This window comes from Indicator indicator, chromosome 3, assembly GCF_027791375.1.
Source record: "Indicator indicator isolate 239-I01 chromosome 3, UM_Iind_1.1, whole genome shotgun sequence".
Lineage (NCBI taxonomy): Eukaryota > Metazoa > Chordata > Aves > Piciformes > Indicatoridae > Indicator > Indicator indicator.
In genome coordinates, this window is record NC_072012.1 from 22,769,465 (window position 1) to 22,793,409 (window position 23,945).

Below are 23,945 nucleotides of genomic sequence, written 5' to 3' on the forward strand. Positions count from 1 at the left end.
CCGCAAGGCATACCATCCATTAAATTTCCTGCTAATTTTAATGACAGAATGGTCCAGGTGAGAAGGGACCTCAAAAGGTCATGTAGTCCAAACCCCATCAGCAGGGACATCCTCAACTAGACCAGGCTGCCCAGAGCCTCAGTGAGCCTCACCTTGAATCTCTCTAGAAAGGGGCCTCAATCGCCTCCTGGGGCAACCTGTTCCACTGTTCCATCACCCTCATAGTAAAGAACTTGTTCCTAACATCCAATCTAAATCTGCTCTTCTCTAGTTTGAAGCCATTGCCCCTTGTCCTGTCACTGCATTCTCTCTCTAGCCTTTCATGGTCCCCTTAAGGTACTGGAAGGCTGCTATTACATCTCCCCAGAGACTCCTCTTCTCCAGGCTGAACAACCCCAGCTTCCTCAGCCTGTCTTTGTAGCAGAGGTGCTCCAACTCCCTGATATTTGTCATTCAAATCTGTGGTATTCCAAGATCTTTCTGTAATTTGTGATTCTGACCAGTCTGAATAATTCTGTGTCATTGATGAAATTTTCACCCTTGGTATTTGTGCTGATTTCCAAATTCATGTGGTGTTGAAGGTGAAGCAAAAGACCACATAGGACTAAGGATGTTGTCAAAGATACCTGAAAATCCAAGTTCTTTCTTTTAAATGGATCAGCTATTAAGCTATGTATTCCTTGACTCTTTCACTGAACTGTAGCAGAATTGTCTTCTCCAAGAGACTTTTGTAGTTTTGACTCTTCCCTAAGAATAGTCAGTTACATTCTTACTACTTTCTTTTTTTAAATGTTTATCTTGCTTGACAAGCGCAAAGATTACCTTGTCTTTACTGCACTCACAGAACCCGTCCCAGAATTGCAGGCAATCAGACTGAAACCCAGCATTCCCTTTATTACCCTTCATTTCTCTACTAACAGGTGTGTCTGATTACTATAGCTGTTAGTAATTTAATATTTCAGTTTCTCCAGGATCTCCAAGTGATTATTATGTGTTACTCCAAACTAGGTTACTCTTGGGAGGTAGAATTAATTGTTATAAGATCTAGAGAATCTCAGCCTTCATAAAGAATTCAATGTGGAAAGCCTTCCTAAAGGTCTCAATAATGGCCACAAGTCCTTTACACCTCAGATCTTCATATATTATTTGAGATATGTGTAGATAAAGTTGGCTTCGGCCCTTGGTTTTACTAAGGAGGAATCAGACTAGCTATTTTTGGAGCTCTGATGCTGAAACAGATTGTATCTTTTTCCTCCTGGTGAAGCTACAGACAACTACAAACTACAAAGCATAATGGCAAAGAGTATCCCAAAGCATACAGAACCCCTCACAGAATTCCCAAAGGCTTCCCAATCCTTCCCTTCTTCCCACCTGAGGGTAAACCCAAACCCCCCAGGGCTCTTTCTTCCCCCTCCCGCTGCTAGGCAAGTCTCAGGCTGGCCAGGTCTGAGACTGCCCCCCCCCTCCATTCTCCTCCTGGCATTAGGCCTAGACAGGCCTAAGAGGCCTTGAGGATACTCCCCCGGCATTACCCGATAAGAGAGGACATCTCCCAGGGGAGCAGAGAGGGAAGAAAGAGAAAGAGAATGACTCTGCAGATGGCCTTATAGGGCACAGGATTTCTGGGTAGAAATACGCCGTTTCCTGTGTCCACCCCTGTGGGTGGGCACCCAGGACACCAGAGGTGTATCTCATGCAGCAGTGGCAGGGGGCACCCAGCCTAAACTGCCACAGCCTGTTGAAATTTTGTTAGCAAGAATGTCCAGCTCCTAGGCTGCCTCTTTGTGGAGTCACTCATGTCTGCTTCAGGAGGCCTGTTAGCAATGCACAGGAATTCCATTCGCTATTCACTGTTTTTTGCCTGTATCAATGCTAGCAGTGATCTGGAACTCTGCAAAGGATCAAGGCGCAAAGGATCAAGGCACAATGGATGTTTCCAGAAATCCCTGGTGTTTCTTAATAGCGTGCTTGGGAATCCCCATATGTTCTGTGTTTTATTTTAGCTCCCGTCTTCAGTACATCTAGGATTACACTGCTGCTCTACCTCTCATGATATGCTCTGCAGGATCAGAAGTTTTCATTAACCTTATAAAAGCCATATTAAGTTGGTATCACAGCTAAACTTAGGCTCTTAAGCCTTTTCCTCATGCCTTTTGAGGGAGGCCATCAAGCTGATAGGAGTCAAAGATGTGCACAGGCAAACTAGATTTTGGCTCTCTCACTTCCTTGAAAGCAAAAAAAAAAAAAAAAAAGCTGAAATCTTTGGCATAGGCCCTTCCAAGGACCATGCAGTTTTCCAGTAGGTGAATTGAGCAGTTATGAGCAAGAAAGCTTGTATTTCAGAAATGACAGTTTTCTTTCTGGCCTCTCCAGGTCTGTGCTGTGCAGGTACATATAGTTTTGAGCTTAGATGTTTGGAGAGTGCCTCTGTTTGTGTCTCTTTGGGAGCTGTGTTTACACAACCCAACTGTTCCCCAAGAAGCAACACTTTATGGAGAAGTTTCATCTGCCTTCTTTACCACCTTCAGAATCTTCAGATCAGCATTGAGCAGATTGAAATATTTCAGCTACCACTCATATTTTTAGTCTGGTGAAATGGCTGGGCTTTACCAACATAAAACTTTGTGGTGCTTTGCCCTCCACCCTCTGATCCTAGTCACCAATCCAGTTCCCCAAGTTTTGCACTTTTACAGACCTCAAAGCCTTTCTTAGTATTTACTTAAATTTAAGAAACTTATTTGACTTAGAATTCTCAGTCGCAGCATGTCTTTTTTGGAAATCTTCTGTGAAGAGACTAAGAAAATATTTGCAAATAAAACAACTTGTTGGGAAACCTGCTTATCCAATCCACCTCTTCTAGCTCCCTTTCTTAGAGAATTGTTAGCTGTGAACAGTGTCTGCATCCTTCACTAAATTTAACCTCTCAGCTTACTGTGGCTAGCACTCTTGCAGCAACATGTTTTGTCTGTGCCTCTTGGATTCTCCTGGTTTGTCAGTGACAACATTTCCTTTTGTTGTTAATTGAGGTATTCAGTCTGTTCTCATCTGCAAGCTACTGTCCTGGTTCCAGCATGAGCACCAGTGGAACAGTATTGATCTTCAGCCTATGTGTGTTATGCACACTCATTCTTCTTGTCTAATTCTTCCCATCCTTCAGGTCACCTCAGCAGATAATGGAGACAAAAGAAAGACTTTCACAAGTGCTTAAATGGAGGTTTCTTTCCCAGATAATCTTATTTTCTTTCTTTGAACTGTCCAGCTCTGTCCTGCAGCACACATTTCTGACTCCTGTTCAGATTTCCTTTTTCTTCCTTCTGTTTTTTTTTTTTTTGAGGAGCAGATGCCTCTTTTCCTCTCTTGCCTTTACCTTTTGCCAGCGGTTATGGTGGTTATTAATATAAATTATTATTAATCCAGTCAGAATCCTCAGATTGCACATTCTCAAACTTCTTCCCTTTAAACTCAGGATTGAACTTAAATGGCAGAAAAATGCTGCTTCTGCTCCCGTGTGAAGCATTACAAACCCATAAATTTCTCCCTTGATAAGAGAATTATCTACAAGATGTAGGGACTTTGTGGGATCCTACAAACAGTAGTAAGGTGAGGTGATTCAAGCCAGAGGCAAATAGACCTGTTCATGCCAGGGAGGTAAGTCAGGCCTTCCAGAAGGCCTAGGGAAGAATGACACATGCAGACTCTTCTGTACCTGTTTTTTGTGTTACGCTGCTTGCTAATTGAAGGAGAATAGGTCTAAACAAGACCTATGTATTTGTGCTGCTGAATCTTGTTACCCAAACAGCCTGCTAATCTTCCTATCCCAAAACCCATGTCAGGCTACCCAAATGTCTCAGCAGAATTGCTAAGATAATTGATGATTAAAGTAGCTATGAGATGGAGGTGGAGTTTGGGAGTAGGTTAAAAAAACCAAACCAAAATAACACCCGCACCACCTTTCCCCCTCCCCCCCCCAAAAAAAAACAAAAAAAACCCCACCAACCCCCAAACCAGCTTTCACTAAAGGACCACACCCTGCAGATTCCGTGCCAGAGGTTCCAGTCACTCAGCTGTCTCTCAGTGTTCTCTCTTAATGCAGGACAGAGGCTTACAAAATTTTCAGTGACACCTGTCCATAGTGACTCCAATGCAAGTCAAATGGCCCAAACATTGCAAGAAGGGTCTTTAAGTAACAAAGCAGCTCCTTTCCCCTCCCACATACACCATATGTTGTTACTATATAAAATGATAAAGTACTATGTTAAATAGATCTGATTTTCCTAATTCTGTTACTAATAAAATTCTTTTAATTCTAGATTTGGATATCAAAACATCAGGGAATGGCTGCGTGAAGATACAGAAAATAGAATGTGGTAACTGCAAAATAGAAACAGAGAAGGGGACTAGTGTCTTGCAGTCAATAAAGGTACAAAGAACCTGCCCCCAGTCCATCAGTGTGTTTTGAAAAAAAGGATTGGGTGATACAATATAGAATGAAAATTTACATTGCATTCCTGGAGATGAGAAGTACTCTGATATTTGGAAGTGCTACTATGTGTGCACCTCAGATATTTTTTGTTGTTGTTTTTTTAATTATTGCATACAATTACAACAGAGTCAATAGCACTAAATAACATGGAGTCAGAAGTCCAAGTACTTTTGATTGCCAGAGTCAGCAGAAACAGTGGTGGTAGTAACCCTGACACCTGCCTTCCCTGACCCTCAAAAAGCACTGAGATTGCTTGGGGCTTTCCAGTATGTGCTGCTGTTTTGTTTTTTTCCCTTTGATTTTGTTGTTGTTTAATAATTCTGATGTATCAGTGCTATGGGCAAATTCTTTATGTTAATTTTCAATCAGAAGTTACACATTATATGTCCAAAATACCAACTGAAATACATCTGATAAATATTGTATATATATCATGATAACAACCTTGTTATTTCAGTCTTAAGACTTTAAGTTTGCTGACATAGGCTTTTATGGAAATACTCAAAAATCTATATGGCTCAAGTGCTGTTGGAAATGAATTTCATTTGAGTAACTGAGATTGCATCTGCAGGGTTTGGTATAAATATAGAAGGAAGGCTTTTCAAATTAGGCAATTCTTAAGTTTAAGTAATTTTGAAATATGAAAAATATTTCCATGTTTTTCATTACCATGTTAAGAGATTATTTGATAGTAGACATATGGGAAACTAGACTTAAAGGGAAATCTACTGTGAACTAGAGCTAGGTTTATTCCATACTGAGTGAATACAGACACCTCCTATCTTCCAGATTCTGTGTAATTGACCACAACCTTACAGTACTGTGTACTACAGCTAAAGCTTTGGTTTAAAAGGACTCTGTTGTCTGATAACACAGAAAAAAAGCAGTATGTGAGAAACCACATAATACAAAACCTCACATAGTTTTGGCCAGCGTTAGTGATAGTCATCACAGCACACCATTACTGTGTCAAGATTTTTTTTCTGATGTCATGGGAAAAGAGGATTTTGAGGAAAGGTAACTAGCTAATTTTGTGGGCATCTTTTATGCAATCTGAGAAACAAATGTTTAGTTACAAAAGTATAGAAGTCAGTTCTGTCTTCCTTGAGGCTTCAAGTATCAATGACAATGCTGTCAAATGCACTGGAAAAAAGGCTGAAAAATCACCAGTTTGGGGGCTCTGAGACCAATGTCTTCATGGCCTCATTAGAGTTCAGAGGAGCTTGGTGTTATTTTTCCTCTGTCAACACTGAGCCTTGCTCAATTCACAAAAATGTCAAGAAAACTCAGTATAAAAGTTGATCCTTCCCTTTAGTAGGGCAACAGTAGCTGTTTTTCTAATCTAGGTTCTGGAATTATACTCTGTGTTAGCAGTAAAGCAGAATTGTTAACCTTTTGGATTTGGCCAATGTACTGCAAATCTGATAGTCCAGATTCTGTGAGCAGCACAGGGGCTGGTTCTTCCCTTGGAAAGGAACAAATTGAAGTGAGGCTGCCCTCCCCTGGATGGAGTAAAGAGCTGTTCACTGTCACGATGTTCACAAACCTCACTGAGTAGGAAAGCAGGACCCCCTTTCTTTGCAGTAGAAAGTGAAGGATCATTGATCAATGACTTCAGATAAAAATAAAGGTTCCTCAGTATCATTCTTTTCCTTGTGTTCCTGGTGACTTGTTTCGATTTTGACTCTACTGAAAATAAACAGCACATTTGGCAATCACTAGAGAAAAAACCTTCATAGTAAAGTGAAGCTTGTGATTCAAGGTGGTGGTTGTGGTACAGCTTAGAAGAACAATGTAACTTGTTTTTGAATTGTGAATATCCCAAGCAAAGGCTTTTTAAACTTTTTTTTTCCAGAGCCATAAAATTGATATAAGAACAGATGGTGGCAAAGTAATTGGCCTTGGAACACTTTATGGAAATGCAGATATCTGTGCAACAGAGAAGGGTGTAAGTAAGGAGTAAAACTTCCTCTTCACTGGCTTATTCAGTTTGTGTGTTGCGAAATGGCTAAGATTTGAACAATATTCTGAGGAATGTTTAGTGACCTTCATTAGCTTACTGTGATTTCTCTGTTAACTTACTTGTCTACTTCTACTCTGTTACTACTTACTTCTCTGTTAACTTACTAATCTAAAGCATAAAGTGAGATAATTACACTATCTCACTTTATGCTTGATTTAGATTTGTTACTACTCTTTTGTGGAGCCTGTTTACTAATGTGATTATTCCATCAGCAGAGTGGCTGTGCTAGCTGATACAGTTCACCAGCTGTACAGTTCAAAAGACTCTCACAATGCTCTAAAACTTTTTGCTTGGCTGATGTCTAGGCACCTGGATTCTGCAGCAGGCCCGTGAGCTTGTTTTAGTGTCTCATGAGTAGTGTCTTGATATTTGTACATGCTGTACATGGCTGAAAGAGAGGAAAAGTGGAAGGATTTGTATTTCTTAGGAGCTGAGGAAATATAATCACATGTAATCTTGTCATGAGATGCAGAAGAGTTTTGTAGAGAACTAGCTTGCTTCTTTCAGCAGATGGCAGCAGGAAACAAAGCTCCTACTGCTCTAATCTGGCTTTGTTTCTTGTCTGAAGTACTCAATACTTATCCTTTACTTAAAATAATGTAGAGCTAAGCTCCCTTACATGGTACTACAGTTCTCATACTCAGGCTGGGTTTTAGGCTCAACTTGAAAGCTTAGGTATTATAATGTTGATGCATATAGTTGATTTAGGATGCCTTTGTTCTGAAGTATTGATAGATGAAGCCTGGAAGTAGTTTGGATGTATGCAGGATTGTGTCAGAATCAATAGGTACCCTGAAATTCAGTGCAGTCTATGCAGCTAATTTCCAGTAGCATCTGACTGGTGTTGATAAAAGCAAATGGATGGTAGAAAAACTATTAGATATATCTACACAAAAAATACATTTCTCATTTGCATGAACTAAGATTGTTTTAGTTTGAGTCTTTAAATGTGGTTTAAAAATCTTTTTTTTCAAACACATTGTCCTTCTGAAACAAAACAAAACATGCAGATTAGGCTGAATTTCTTCTTTGTGGTCATAAATATTTGTAATAGTCTGTAATATTGCTGGAAGTCCCTCTTGGAGTTGTAAGCTCTAATAACTTGAGTGAAGCAAGTAATTTTGACAAGAATTTACAGCTATGGAACAATATTTTGGCTTCATTATTAAACTTGTTAACAAACTTGACTGTGTAGTTAGGATGGACAGTGTGAGATTTCTTTTCTCAAGTGGCCACTTTTGAGGCTAAGTGATTATTATGCGTCTCCTCTGTGTGTTTCTATGAGACGTTTCTTCCATCAGTTGTAGTCATTATTATGTAATTATGGTTCAGTTAAGCATTTCCAGCCCCCTCCTGGAGGTGGGTAGCAAAAGGATGTGGTTAAATACGCTAAGCACTTGAGAAACAAAAGATTGAAAAGGGGGGAAAATGGAGAAGACATTAGTAAATATTTTAGCAAGGATAGCACCAAAAGGAAAACCAAGAAGTAGAATATGTGGGGAAGGAGTTGTTTGTCATAGCAAGGTGCTGGTTTTCGTCTTGAAAATGTGTTTAGGTACAAAAACTTCTCTATCTGATTTATAAAGATAGACTGACAGTTTTTCTTTAAAGGGCAAGAAACTAATGGAACTTGGGCATGTAGTCAGTAACTACAACTCCCAAGGGAAGGAATTTTTCCAGAAAACCTGGTGGTTCAATGGACAATCAAATTTGTTTGACTGTGGAGTCATTAGCTAATCTGTGCCACAGGGACTTATCTATATAACACTTATTAACAGAGCCAAACATCTACATTCTGCCAAAAAAATCATAAAAGTTAAAGAATTTGAAATTGAAAACAGATTTAGGCTCAGTAAAAAGCAATCCTGTTTGTTTTCTTCCATTCTTTGCCTATCTAGAGTATTTTTTTTCAGTCTTATACTTGAGTAGTCTGACCTCTCTCACCCCAGCTCCCCCCCCACCTCAATTTGGGTTACTCTGAAACAAATGTTCGTTTCACTGTTCGGTTTGTGTTTATTCTTTCTACTAACTAGCTGACTCAGTACTTCTTTTTGTCATGTGTTGAGACAACTCCTTTTATTGCTGTGTAGGTAGTTTAGACAGATAAATGAGCAGAGTTGCTGTGTGAGCTTGTTTATAATAAAGCACTTCATAATATTTCAAATAAGAGAAATACTAGAGTCAAAACTTGCATCCCATAGCAACAGATGTAGCTTTTTGGGCTTTCCTTTCCCTGTTCAGGAATAACACAAGGCAGCCAGTTTGCACTCAAACTGCAGATGTCTTATTATTGTCTTATTTCCCCTCTGCCTTAAGTATTCTCTATTTCTATTGTGGCCCTGATTTAACTGGAAAGGTTCTTTGCAAGTAGTTTAACACTCTTGGAGGGCTACTTTGTGTTGTAGCATCATGTCTGAAGTCGTAAGTCCATTCCGTAATCTTAGGACTCAAAGTGTAAAGATGGTGTAAAGCTTACTATGTTGGTAAGGTCACAGTAGAATGTGGTTGTCATGTAGTCCATACTAAGCCAGCCTCTCAGCAAGACAGCATAGAGTTTGTGCAACACTACCCCTTATTTGACCCCTACCTTATGTTTCATCTAATATGCACTGGAAGGGCCAACAGCTTCTTCTTTTTTTTTTTTTTCAGGTGTTTTAACTTTTTTCCCTGCAACATAACAAGGCTGAAATAGGCAAAGTAGATTTAAAAGTAAATTGATGAGGCCCAGTTTAATCTAGAAGACCACATATCATTTGATGTAACTGATAAGGATTTTGTGCAATTTGCTTGGTCTCCATAATAAAAATTGAGTGAGGATTAAGTAAGAACTATTGCCGGATTCCATCATAAATCAAGGTTAACTGAGGAAGAATAGGATTTAATTCACATGGTAGTTGCAATAAACATGCTATGTTTTGTTCAGATAGGCGTGGGTTAGGTCATATAACAGGTTCCTTGTACATAATCTCTTTTATCATCTTTTATTCCCCAAAGCTATCTATAGTGCAACTTTTCCAACTTACCCTTTGTCTCCATTGCTATTGAGAAGTAGAAGTGGAGATTTTGTCCCTCATTTTGGAAGACTTTGTTTAGTTTGAGGTTTACATCCAAGAACAGAGGCCTTACTAACCAAGGAAACAGGTACAATTTAACTGAGAAAGGGCAGCTGTGGCCTTTTTGCAGACTTTCCTCAGAGCTGTGTCCATGAAGTGAGCCAGCTGAAAGTCTGAATAAAGAGCTATGTGTAACAGAAGCAATGGGTATGATAGCATGTGGTACCAGAAAACTGCTTACTGATGCTCTCAGAGTCAGAATGGTTATGAAAATGAAGGCTTCATTTTTCAAGCTCATTGTTTGGGGTTTCTTACCTTCACAATGAAGCGTTCTGGGTTTTGAAAAGAAATCAAGGGGGTTTTTTTCATCCATTTGTGACATTTGGGTCCTTCACTTGTGTGATGGATGCAGTAATTCATAGAAATGTTGTAAAGAATTATTAACTTGGTCAGAGCTCTCGGATGAAAAGATGATTTTTTGTTATTGTTGTGGTTTGTTTGTTTTATAGCTTTTAACTAAGAACTTGATTCTGTTTGTTCTGCACTAACAACTGCTTTCTATGTATTTTGCCTCTTAATACTGTTACTTCTGCCTTTTCCAACTGTGATGACAGGTTTTCCGTTATGTTTATTTAAGTTTATTTCTCTTAGAGTGTGAATATAGAGAAGCTGCAGGGGACATCTATCAACATATCTACTGAATATGGGCTGCTGAAAACTAAGTACCTCTATGCAGAATCATCATCTCTGTCTTCAGAAGCTGGTGATATTCTACTGGGAAGCATTCACGGTAAGAAGGAAATAGTGTCATGTAGTTGGGGAAAGAGTGCCACAAATCTAGCTGCTTTGAATGTTGTGTTTACAGTAGCCAACAGGCACAGTATATGAACAGAACAGTTCTACATTTGTTAGAGACTGAGTTGATGGGAATTAACATACCATATAGCACATTATTTATTTTTTTAAGTAGTCTTGTAAGCACGCTTGTGAAATGGCAGAAAGCACACATTATAGGAAGGAAACATCATGCATATTAAGTATGTCAATATATTTTACATTTCAGCAATGAAAATTATATACCAAAATAGTAAGAAGGCTTCTTTCCCTCTCTTTCCACAGGAGAAGTAATTCTTGCAGTGTCTAATAAGAGCTGTGGCAGAACTCAGACATATTTAGACTTTTTTAGCAGTAATAATGTGTGTGCTGGCTCTCTACACTAACAGTGGGGACAGTTTCTGTTCTTTTTGGGGAAAAAGAGTCTCTAAGCCATCCACCCTTTAATGTCCTTCACCTAGAACTAAAACTAACTTGAATGTCTTTTATATAAACAGCAAGGGAGGTTGGAATCTGTGGCGGTTTTTCAGTTGGATAAAATTCCCACTCGGTTCAGACTGTGCTGTAATGTTTGTGGTGATTTAAGTAAAACAAACTGGAGGATGTACAAAGGGTGAATATTACCCAGGTCAGAGTTCCAGGTTGTCAGCTGTATGCTGTATAAACAATTTGCTGTAATTCTGTAGAAATTTTGTGTTGTCTTCTTGCTTGAGAAATGACTTTTGTTTCTTCCTTAAGGACTTCTTGTTTCTTCCTTTGTCCAGCTATGATAAGTTTAAGAATAGTTTTTCAGCTTGTTAAGTAAAGTCTGGTAGAAATAAGCTTTATTTCCCTTCTTCCTGTTATTGTGTTTTTCTGACATGTAGATTGGTACTTTTGTCTGAGGTGTTTTGCTTTGGTGGGTTTTTTTGGTTTTGTTTTGTTTTTTTTTCCTAACTTCAAGCCAAAATAATGCTGCTGTGGAGTGGTCAGTTTGTGAGCATCTTCTTGCCTCAGCACACATCCAAAAGATTATTTGTATTATCTTGGTACAAAAATGGAATGCTAACTGCTGTAGTTAGTGACTTACTTCCTTAGTAATGCCCTATTGTCATTTAGCTGATGAACAATGTGAAAAACAAATAGATCTCCATACAAATGATGCAGAAATTTCTTGTATTACTTCAGGTTTATTTTCATGACATCTGTCCTAAATGGGTCTGGAATACCTAATGTTATGTTAGCTGTTTCCTTGGAAAACAAGTGCATGACAGCATTTGCTTGATCCTTCTAGTCTGTTCAGAAAAATTATTTTTTTGCAAAACGTCATGCTCCTCAATCATGTTTTAATAGTGAGAGGAAGTATTTTTAAAATCTTAAGTTATATTGCTTACACATAGATACACATACAAACATATTAATGGCAAAGATAAACTCCTGTTATCATTTCATGTTAGAAAGAAATGGGACACTTTCAATCCTAGTCTTTGCTCATGAGATGACTCCTTTTTTTTCATTAATATTGCTTGTAAAAACTTGGGCAGATTGTGTCTGGGGCAATTGAGGCCACTATTCCCTATAGCAAACAATGTGTTGATATAGTTAGCATAAAATCAGCACAGCTGAGCACAAAACTGGGCTGGACTTCATGGCTTTTGCACTGAGAACTTTGAAGTTAGGGCAATGCAAGCTTTACAAATCTGCCTGAGACCCATTTTGTAGCTGATATCTTGGGCTGTACAATTCCAACACTGTCAGTGCCCAGGCATTCTTCACACTTCTGTGGCAAATGAGTAATGCATTATTTTGAAGAAATTAATGTTGAGTCATTTTTACCATTTCTGTAACAGACGTTAGAGATGTCAGGCACCATGAAGCTTTTGAGTTGGCACTTGAAAAAGAAACAGGCAAGAGCTCTGAGCCTGGGGAATGTGGTGCTTTCTCCATAGACAATAGTGTTATGGTGAAACTTCCCCACAGCAGGGCAGAGAGGGGGGAAAAAGGAAACCCCTCTTGGCAGCTGTGCCAAAGTCTTGGGCTGAGTTGCGATAATTGTTAATTTATTTAGTCCGCAAAATAGTTCAAGTTAGAAAGGAATTTCAAGTAAGTCCAAACTAATGCTTAAAGTGGGCTCAATTAAAGCAAACTTACTCATGGCTTTGTCTGGTTGAGCCTTGAATATTCTCTAGGACAAAGATTGCATGACCTTTCTGGATGACTTGTTCCCTTCTGGTAGGGAAAAACTTCCCTCTTTTTTCCTGTTTTATGGGGGTTTGGTTTTCTGGTGGTTGTGGTTTGGAATTTTGGGGGAGGGAGTGAAGGGTTTGGTTTTAATAATTTCCATTATGGCAACTTGTAACTGTTATCTGCTCTTGCTGCGTCATTGTGAGGAGAGTATGGCCCTGTACTCTCCCATTAGGTAGTTGAAGACCACAACAAGGTTTCTCCTCAGGCTTCTCCTTTTAAAACTCTCTGAGCACTTGTAGTGTGCTCTGGGCCCCGAATCTCAGTACCCTGCTCTGGCCTCACTTCAGTACATCAGTGTCTGTCTTGACTGGAAAGCCCAAAACTGGACACAGTATTCCAAATGAAAAGCTGCCTGGTGTTTTTATTTGGTGGTTTGTTTTTTTTCATGAGAATAGCTCTGCCACCTTGAGAGCCTTCAAAACATATGGGAAGGATGGTGAGCCTGTCATACTGATATGTTCACATTGTGCCACATGAGTCATATCTGCCATCCAAGCTTGTGGTTAAGAAGAGCTGCCAGAACCCTAGGATTTGTTATAGTTTGTACAAAAGTAAGTACCAGTCAGGATAAATTGGAGAACGGGTGAGATAATTATAATGTGCCTTTTAAAAGCAGTTACGATTAAAGCCAAACATCTTTCATGTCCATTGAAATACACTTTTGTTCCAACTCTGATTTCCAGAACCCTTAAGTATTTTATGTAGAATGTTCTTGAAATGATGAATTGAAGCCAGTTGATGGTAAGCTGCTTTTCTAGCTTTCAGTCCACAGACTCTAAGAAAAACAGTGCAGGTCATATAGAGTGGAATGCATCCTGCCCTAATGGCTGTTTGCTGCTGTTCAATTAAGAAAAGATGGGAGCAGAGCTTTATTTTTGCACATTTTAAAAGAGCCTTCAAAAAAATCTGAAAATTCTTGTATTACTAAATTGGAATTTTTTTTATTTACAGGATTTTTCGTGAGGGAATTATACTTTTGTAGCACACATAGAACTATGGAAGTTCGTACCAACTTTGTTAGACCATTAGTAGTATAGATAGCTTTTCTTTTAGTAGGTGCATCTGTTCTTCCAGGTTCTCTTCATGCTCTAGGTAAGGAGTATTATGTATTTGGTAGAGGGGATATATGTTTATAAAAGAGGAAAATGCTAACTATTGTGCTTTATCCTTGCAATGCCTCTCTGCTTTTCTCTCCCTCACATCCAGTCTGTCTTTAAGTTTTACTCAGAGTGTTTTTCTTGTGTAGAATCATGTTGCTGTTACCCACAGGTGGTATGATTTTTGTTTGTAAAGCAGTAATATTCACGCAATGGAACAGTTTATGGTATTTTTAGCCTTTGTTATGATTTCAGAAAACAGTTAAAAAATACGTTTTTAAAATATTTTTCCCTTTTTCTTTTCCTAATAGGTAACACCAGCCTTCAGACCAAAACAGGGAATATCACAGTAGGTAGGTTCTACCTTCTCTCTGAGATCTCTTTTTTCACTCTTCCCTTCCGCTTTCTAAAAGGTGAATATTCACAGGGATAGTAAAAAGGAGATGATTTCTTACAGATGTTTCTGCCCTCTTTTTGGGAGTAGTACTGATAGCTGGTGGAGATCCTTTCCAAACTTGGCTGTCAGCCTTTTGCAGTTGGGAGAGGCTGTCTAGTTTTTGCTATGACAATACCTGCATATTGAGTCTAGATGTCATGTTTTGTATTCAGATGGGATAAAAGGACACAAGGAAAGACTAAGTGTGCATTAAATGCAATAATTTTGCATCTAAACCTTGTTGTCTTTCACATTTGCTGGTACCAATGATTATTTACTTTTTATATCACAAAGCATTAATCACTGATATATTGCATATTGTATGGGGAAGGCTTCTGAGAATTTAAACATTTCCAAACTATTATTCTAATATTTTTTTTTGCCTTCAGAAATAAAAACAGCTCAGAAGTTTTCCTTCAGGGACTTGAGCTTTCATATAACAGGAGGATAACTCAGAGTTGTCAGTTACAGGGGACACTGTATCAGTTGCATTATTCTAGAAAAATATTAGGAACTCTTCTTTAACCATAGTGCATGAACACAAGTCAGAAGCTCAAATTCTCCTTACTTCTATGGCAGAAAATCGAAGTAACATAATCCTAGATGAAGCCAAATGTCTTTTGCGTGTATGTAGAAGGATTTCCCCTGCTGGTTACAGGCCCACAGCTCAAAGACTTCTGCGAGTGATAGCATCCATAGTCACTAAGCACTGTGCAGGGACAAGTAAAGATTCTAAGTGGTCTTTACAACTCTGGAAATGAGTTGGTCTTTAAGCCACAGAGTTAAATTAAGCTTGCTAGTTGGCTTTTCCTTCTGTTAAATAAACTCAGAATATGAAGAATGTTTTAAAAGTTTCGTAGTACAGGAGGTAGGTTTTTTCCATCAATGGATGATGCTTGTTTTCCTTAATTAGCCAGGTTCAGCTTAAATGTTAGGAGACATCTTACAGTTGAATAACAACTTTATTTTTCAGATTTCAATTCTGAAGGCCTTATTTAGGCTTAACTTTTCCTAAAGAACATCAAACAACCTTTAGATTTTTATGAATTTTTCCAAAGGCAAATCATTGTTAAGCTCCAGTGGTTCAACTCTAAAAGCTTGAGAAAGAAAATGTTGAGTTCTAAGTGAAAGGGTTTTGTGTTTGAGAAATTTATTCCACAAGATAGTTGGTTGGATTGCCAGAGACTTGATGGAGTTTTGCTGTTAGAAACAGGAAGAATAACTCAGACCTTCCAACTACCCTGGCTGTGTTTTCCTTGAGATGTAGCAGGACTTGATCAGTTAACTGAAAAAAATGCAGTCATCTCTACGTTTTGGGGAGGCAGCCTTACAGATCAGGCTAAAACATAGTCAAGAGTGCTGGATTCTTTTCCAAAATACTTTGGGGCAAATACTGGCAACTGTATTGACAACTTTTTTTGTGTAATTCTGCATTAAAATGGGAAACTAATGCTGTTTTCTCCCTTTAAAATACTGCTTTGTTAATTATTGATAAAATAAATATAAATATAATTAACGTTGTTACTCTTTGAATAAATCTATTTTAATTTTTTGGATGCTTCATAGAAAATTGTCTGCCATATGGCAGAGGCTTAAAATCAGTGTTTCACAATGACATTGTTGAAGTATGGAAGTAGGGATTCTTGATTAGTCACAAACAAATTGTTTTTCAGCCCTATAATAGCAGCTTCTTACTTCTAACAAATGTTCTAAAGATTTTGAATGGGTTTGAATTTAAAACATACAGAACTATTTTTACTTCTAGTATAAGTTGCTAGTTAAAAGAAAATTGAATAACCTTACAAAAATAATGTGGTACTTTGGTTTTAGAACAGCTTAATCTTTTTATTTTGATACATTTGTAGTAAGTCTCAGATTGGAGGAGACTTTAGGAAGTAGCAAAATCCCGGAATGGTTGAGGTCACAAGGGACTTTCAGAGGTCATCTTGTCCAGTCCCGCTGTTCAAGCAGTCTCTAGTCTCTAACCTTCTGCTAGGAGCCTTGCCAACTCTGAGGCTCCTGAAGGCTTTATCCTGTGGTCTCTAAAGCCTCCAAGGATGCAGGCTGTACTCCTTCCCTACACCCTCTCTGGGCAAGCCATTCCACTGTTTGACTGTCTGAGGCTGAAAAATATTTCCTTTCTATCCAGACTGAAACTCTTTGTTCAGCTTACATCTGTTGTTTATTTGGCTCTCATTGTGCACCTCCTAGCAGACACTAAGAGGCTGCTGTCAGGTCCTGAAGCTCTTATCCCTTGGCCTTTCCTGATGGGGAAGGTGTTCCCTCATTATCTTGGTGCTTCTGTGCTGAATTCACTTCAGTTTGTTGATGTCTACCTTCTGGGAGCCCCCACACTGGATGCTGTATTCTAGATGTGGTCTAATGAAGTGCTGAGCAGAGAGACATAATCCCTTCCTCGATACGCTGGCCATGCTCCAGTTAATACTGCCAAGGATGCTGTTGGACTTCTTTCCTGCCAGGGCACACTGCTGGCTCATGGTCAGTCCTGCTAGAAGTTGCTTACTTCTCAGTGTTACTGGTATGGTCTGATTATGTATTCTCTGGAGTGCTGCCAAGTCAAATTTTCCCAGATAGGGAGAAAATAAAAAGCTTTTTCTTCCTGGATTACCTGTTTAATTTAACCCAGTTATGCATTGAAGAAATGGATCTTCTGTGTTTGGTATAGTCGGAAATGATAAAGCTTGCAATGGTTGCTTTGTTTCAGAGGGGAGCAAATGACCCTAGCCTGGCAAGGAAAACTGTCTTGCCAATCCCATGGAGATTCAGTGGTTGGCTGTTACAAGATTTGGTTGGGAACATCTGCAAAAATACCTTTTACATGTCAAGCTCTCAGTACCAGAAATGTTCATTAAAGAGGTTGATTCATACTAAATTTTCCTGGTTTAATGACTTGAACTTTCAAATATCTATTATGAACAACCTTTTAAAAAGCAATCAATAAAATGTTTCATTGCCACTAACACAAAACCTTTTTTTCTAGTTCATTGATTTCAGTTAATGAAGATTTACTATTTTGTTGTTAGCCAAAGATGGTCTCAGTTTCTCAGCTGAATAAATGTGGTTTGGCTACTTTTTAAAATTACTTTCCTCTCTAAAGAAATCCATTTTAGCTGTGGGATGATCCCTTTCCATGTTTTCACTGTCATATATAATACACTGATCTTCCACATCTGTGCTTGAGAACTGGCATCAGAAAAGCTCCAGATGAGCTTATTTAGAACTAAAACTGCTATGGCAAGAGTACAGCATTAATGCTAGACATCATTGTGATGATTAACCAAGTTTATTTTTACTTTAAATGGGAAGCATCTTTCAGGTTTGATTTAGTTGGTTTAGCTGCTTTTGAAAGTTTGACTGTATCTTTTTTTATGCACATCCAGAAGCTGAGAAGTGTCTCTATCAGGACTTGAGGGTTTCTTGCCAAAACTTTAGCATTGTATCTTAAAAGATATTTCACTGTCTCTTGCTCATGTATGTAACTAATTTTTTTGTTACGCTTCTCTAGAGTTGCTCCAAAGTACAAAGTAAGATTTTAGAAAAAATTTATTTTAAAAAATGAACGATACATCAGTTCTCTTTGTTTTCTTTAGATTCATCAGATGGAAATCTCAAAGCTTCTACACATCATGGGACAATAGATGTTTATGTCAGTCAGTTAAGAGAAGTGGATCTGAAATCCCAGAAAGGTTAGCAAACTAAAACACTTTTTCTGTGTCAACTTATGATGTAATAGAAAAAGGAATAAGATGTGGCTTTTGCTGTGTTTTGGTTTGTTTGTTTTTCTTTTTCATTTCTAGTTTGTGATTGTGGGTTATCTGCATTCTTTTTTTATCTCATTATTAGATAAGTATATAAATACGTGCAGTGAATTCTGGAAGGGGCAATAATACCTAAAATGGATTACAGAATTTTATTTTTCAATATTTTCCTTTTTTTCTTGGCAATATACCCAGCAGAAATCTGCAGAGTTGACTTGGATTCCATTTTTCCTTTGCTTTGAGCAGTTTACTCCATGATGCTGCTATATATGCAGAGTGACAACTGACACATTTACATGTCTTTTTCCTGTCTGTTAAGGGTGAAATGTCCTGTTACAGAAATTGGAAGGCAGAAAAACAAAGATGAGAAGGTCTTAAACTGCCATTCTTCCTTTCTTTACCTCATGATTAATCACTAGAATTACACTTCTTACTGATGCTCACTCCTAAAGTTGGATTTGTAATGCTTCCATGCAGAAGACAGGATATTGTAAATGACAAAGCCCTGAATACATCTTGGCTTGCAAAAAACCCACTACAGCATGTTCATACATCATGATACCAGGCACTTTAGTGGTTTAAATGAACATGGTACTTGATACCCCTCCCTCATCTGTGAGACAGTGCTTGTGCCCTGGTAAAACTTAGCAGGTACTCATAATGGGATTCATGAAGGAAATGCACAGAAATCACTCATGCACCGTCCTGCTGTACAAGCTATACTGGTGCAAAGAAGGTTATTTTTGTATAATTTCTCAGTTACCTTTTGGATCACTTATACAAAGTTAATGTCTCTATGATTTAGTGACAGAGAGGAACATATTTAATAAAAGCTATTTCAAGACATTGCCTGCCGTCTCCTCCAACAGCACAGTTTAGAAAAGACAAAGTTGATGAAGTTCTGGTTGTGCTTCCCTAATTTCAGAGTAACTGCTGGCAGCTGCAGTGTAGAAAACGCCCCATTAGTGTTAAATTAGCTGCATGTGTGCTGGGTTTTGTGAGTCACATAGCTGAGCAGCTCTCCAAGGAGGACCCAAGACAAGGCCTTTTCCATTTCTTATACTAAGGCTTTTGTGTATTCAGCAGAACTTAAGCTTAAATGATACTGACAGTTATTTTTTCATGAGGACTGTCACAGGCAAGTGATTGTGCTGAATTTAAATTGAAAGCTAGAGGTGCTTTCTGACTGCTCTTCAGCTGTTAGGGCATCAGTTTTCTTGTGTTCTGCTTCAGCTTTTGGGATGTACTTAAAGACAATTTAATTTTATGCCTAACTGGTGGGTTTGGGTTTTTTATGTTTAAGTGCATGTTGGCACTGGGCAAAAATTAAGGAGCACATACACAAACACAAAGATTTTTGTGTTAATGTGTAGGGTGTAGCTTCCAGACATTGTGACCAAGTCATTCTAAACATGACTAATGTGGGCAAGCTGAGGGCCCAGCATCTACCTTCAGTCTAAAGGATAGAAGCACATACTGAGGGGGAGCAGAATTCAAAATTTCTTTATCTAATGTCAAGAGTAGAATTATTCAGGCCACCAAAGCTGCAATTTTGCTAATAGTTGAGTCTATGTATCACTAAAATGTAAACTGGTTAGTGACTTTGAGCCTGCATCTGCTTGAGGATGTGGCCAGCTGGCCCTGTGCACTAATGCAAAGACAGTTGCTAGTGCTGACAGTGTGTAAAGGGCAGCTGTTTCATAAGGTGCCATACACTGGAGGGATCAGTCATCAAATCCCATCCTCTGTCCTTGCTCAGAATGTAAATATGCAGCTAGAAGATGCAAGTAAAGTCATTACAGTTGAGAGCTGTTAGATTTGCTTCCCTTGATCATTCCTGCAATGAGATCCTCTATCAAGAGCCACAACTAGTGGTGTATGCCAATGTTAATTTCTCATCTCTGCCAAGGAAATACTGTAACAGCACTTCCTATCTGTGACATACAGTATTCTGGTTATCATAAATGAAAATACTCTCATTTATCTGTTCAGAGACAGGAAAAAAAAGAGGTGTCTGTCTCTACAAGCTGTAAAAACAAAAACAAAAACCCACGATCAAACAAACAAAATAAGCCAACAACAAACCAACAAAACAACTATTTGATTTGTTCACAAAGTAATTGCCTAGTTTATTCTTTGATCTGAGTGTTAAACTAACTAGGTTTCATTTGTATTTATACCAGGTTCAATTACAGTCAAGGTGCCTGCGTCTCTCAAAGCCTACTTACAGTTGTCTGGTAGAAAAGTGGATGTGAGCTCAGAGATCCAGTTAGAAGAAACACAGAGTGCCTCCAAAGAGGACCATGTAACTCTAAGTGGTAAGATTTACTAATCTGTGGGAGGTAATCCAGGGCTAAATTTGACCCATTGCTTGGTTGGTTTAGACAGTCCCATAAGTAATTGCCAGGGATTGTCTATTAAAAATATACTGCAAAGTTTTCTCCTTTTCAGTCGGGTGGGAGGGGAAGAACGTGGCCTATTTATAAATGTACAGTGTAAATGTTAAGCAGTGAAGGACAGGGTGAGAAATGAACTGTGGGAGATAGCTAGAAGAGCTATAGAGGAATAGAGAGTACATGGAAAGGTGCCTGCAATTACTGGAAGCATTCTTCTAATGCATTTCAAATTGAACTTGGGAATCCCAAGCCTTGCTCTTTCCTGCTTTAGACAACAGTTGTACAATTCATTGTCAGTGTGTTTCTCTCCTCCCCTCCACATGTGTCTATCTAGCAGTTAAGGCTGTTGCTGTTACCAATTACTCAGTTTGCTCAAGAGGAAGCATTAACACAATGTGTCTGAAGGCTCCAGCTTTGGTTTTTGAATGTGTTATGTCACAATGACCTGAGTTGAGGCTTTCAGTTTTTCTTTGCTTTTAAACCTAATGGGGAAAAAAATGCACAGAATTCTTCTCCTCTCCCATGTAAGACGATATTCTCAAATTCAGAAAATGTTAGAAGTATTTACATACAACTTTAATCTGTAGCCTGCTTATTTAAAATAGTAGCCTTGAAATGTATAGGCATTTATCTTGCCTTGAACTGTAACCAGCATTTAAACTTGCTAGTGCTTATAAAATACAATTGCTTTTAAAACCATGGCTACAAGTTCTCAGCCTAGAAACCTGTAAAGGACCCCAGATTCTAGCAAGGCTCCAAGGAATGAATCTCCTTAAAACACTTCTCCCAGTGAATGAGAACCACTAGGCAGGCAATCTTGTCACTGGCAGCAGTGAAGAGTGGTGTTTGAGACAGTCACAGCTGAGTGGCTGCTGTGGCTCCATGCTCACTCAGTCTGTATGTAGGACACTCCTTGCTGAAGTGGATGCAGTTTTTCAACCCACCACTCTGTGTGGCAGTTGAGGTCAAAAGCATCTCTGAATATTTAACCCTTAAATTTATATATCCCAAATGCATGGAGATTAGCAAGATTTATGGAGAGGCAGCAACATTAGGCCAGTGATGATCAGTTGTTTGAAGAGGTTATGGCATTGCACAAAATGTTTATTAAATAGAGCTCTAAATGGATTGTAATACAGCTGGATGAAAAATAGCCCCTGGAAGGGATTTCCTGCAGAATACAGCTCAGCTGAACTAGTGCTGGCCTGAAGTAAAGCATCCTCGTCTGTCATCACAGCCAGCACTGAGCTTTGAGTGTTTTCTCACATCATGTAACCAGTTCTTCATAGCAGCTGTGTCCTCCCTTCTCTTCATTGATCAACAGAAAACAAGCCTGAAGGTTGCTTTTAACATCTGCTTTGCTCTTTCTCTTCCTATTTGGAAAAGAGGGCCTCCCCTTTCTGTTTTAAGCCAGCCATAATGAGAGAGATGCTTCCAGCTTCTCCTTCTCTTTATCTGTGGAGATAGTGCATCATTTCTGCAGGCCAAGCACCTGGCCCCTCATTCTCAACAATCTCTTCAAGTTGGTATTTGAGAATTTTCTTGTAAAAGTAGATTCTGAAGTAAAAATTGTGTAATGCTGTTTATATAGCATGAAAACATTATCCAGTGTTGAAGTTTTAGGTTCAGAGGCTGTAACTGTTGTTCTGCTGTAAATAAGAACAAGACGTAGACAGAAGAGGGGGTTTTGCAAGTGAAGAACCTCTGTGTACCACAAGAGCGTGGCAGCTCAGATTGTTATGCTTCTGAGCTCAGAGGTTAGTTTAAAAATAGATTTTTTTTTATTTTTTTTTTTTCAGAAACTGGCCAGTTCTCATGTGGATGACACAGGAACCAGCTGCTGTCAGGAAGCTTTACTTGCATCTGGGAATATTGTCAGAAACGTACTATACTGGAAAGACAGGGTAGAGTTCTGTGACTTGGGTAAACGTGTCTAGTCTGTCAGCTGCTCTAGGCAAGCCTTCTCTGCTCTGCCACAGTGACAGTGTTGGCATCTCACCCTGCCTCATGGCTCCCATCTCCATGCTGAGTGGGGAAGTCGGTATACAGCAATCCCACAAGTGGTCATACCCAGGGCTCTGCCAGATAGCAAAGGAATAGAGCAGGACTTAATCAAAGCTAGAAGATGAAAGCCTGGAGTGAGTGCTCGAGAGAGCAGTCGAGAGAATGGTAAGAGTAGCTTTCAAATATGTCTTTCAAATATCTTGGAAGACTGGGGCATTTACTGAGAAAGAACTACAGGGCAGTGCCAGAGCTTACTCTTCAGACTAATTTGCAAGGGTAAGGCATCTGTTTCTTCTAGCATCAGTAGGCACTGATGTCTGTGCCTTCCCTGTGTCTCCAGGTCTGCTCTACTCTTAAATCAGCCTGTAGAGATCATTACCTGTATCTCAAACTACATATGGTAAAGGGCAGGATAGCAGCTAAGAAGTGTCAAGCAGAAAAGGAGCTTAGGAGATTGTCAAGCCAAAGGAGTTGCAAACTGGTGGAAGGGCAGGGTTAACCCTCAAATAATCTTAAATTCAAACATGTCTTTTAGGGCATCTTTCTAATAAGGCTATTTAAGTTCAAAGTACAATAGGATAACTATCTGTGTGGGCCCAAAAGGAGGAATATAGGGGGTTCAGACATGTCCTACCTCAGTATTCTTTGGGAATGACTTGTTTCTCACTGCTCACAGAATACCTTCTCATCCAGTAGTACTTGGGAAAAGGGCCTGTGAGGTGCTGTGGACTTTTCCTGTAGGGTTGCTTCAGAGCCAGGGTGAAAATAGCTTGGTGACTGCATGAGTTTCATACACTACACACAAACATTACAGATGTCTTACCTGCTTTGGTCACCAGAAATTCTGTGTTGTTTGAGGTAATTTCTGCTGCTTTAGCTGCAAGGAGTCCCAGGGTTAGATAGAGCTGAAGGGGAGCATTAAGTAAGGCAAGCAACCTGCCTTTAAAAGGGAAATCACTGGTAAGAGCTTGTATCATGGCAGCCTGCAGAGACTTAGGTTTCTTCTGAAGCTGAACAGCTGTTTGCAGCACTTCTCCCACTGTGCAGCTGACTCAGGCCTTTTGCACTGAGACTTATGTTCTGATCCCAGCAGTAACATTATCCATTTGCTTTGTCCCTCCCTGTTTTCTCCATTCTCAAGGTGGTGCTTTGAAACTTTCCTTCTTTCCTGGAAGCAACTTCTCTTGACTCCCTACCACTAGAATTGAGTGGGAAGGGCTTTGTTTTACAGTGTCTCTCTAAATACTCTCCCTCTGTAAAGCCTTGATCCTTAAGCAGTATTTTAAAAAGACAAGGACAGAATCAGGTTGTATCTGGAAAAGATTACATTCTTTCAAGTCAGAGAGAAAGTTCATCCAGCTGTTAGAAAGTACATAAGAGGAGATGCTGTCCTGCAGATTTGTATTGGTTTCAGCTTGGACTGAACTCAAGCTGTCTCACAGCCTTTGAGATACCACACTCCTAACCACACCAGTGAGCAGGGTTTTAAATAAGCTCCTTTTCCTGTGTTTTATGATATGAAAATGGAGCTCTTTTTAACTTCTCCAGTCTTCAGGAAGACAAGTGGAGTCAGTACTCAGCTGTGTAAAGTTCTACAAAGGTGTCCTCTGCCTT

The 23,945-nt window shown here is 39.1% G+C and overlaps 1 protein-coding gene across 1 annotated transcript in view; it reads left to right on the plus strand.

Moving 5' to 3' along the window:
* FAM185A (family with sequence similarity 185 member A) overlaps positions 1-23,945 on the plus strand; it is a 28,809-nt gene that overhangs the window by 2,011 nt on the left and 2,853 nt on the right. Inside the window, exons 2-7 of the mRNA XM_054399793.1 lie at positions 4,311-4,420; positions 6,339-6,431; positions 10,211-10,349; positions 14,028-14,069; positions 17,764-17,859; positions 20,115-20,249. Coding sequence (XP_054255768.1) covers positions 4,311-4,420; positions 6,339-6,431; positions 10,211-10,349; positions 14,028-14,069; positions 17,764-17,859; positions 20,115-20,249 — 615 coding nt within the window. The remainder of the gene's footprint in view (positions 1-4,310; positions 4,421-6,338; positions 6,432-10,210; positions 10,350-14,027; positions 14,070-17,763; positions 17,860-20,114; positions 20,250-23,945) is intronic.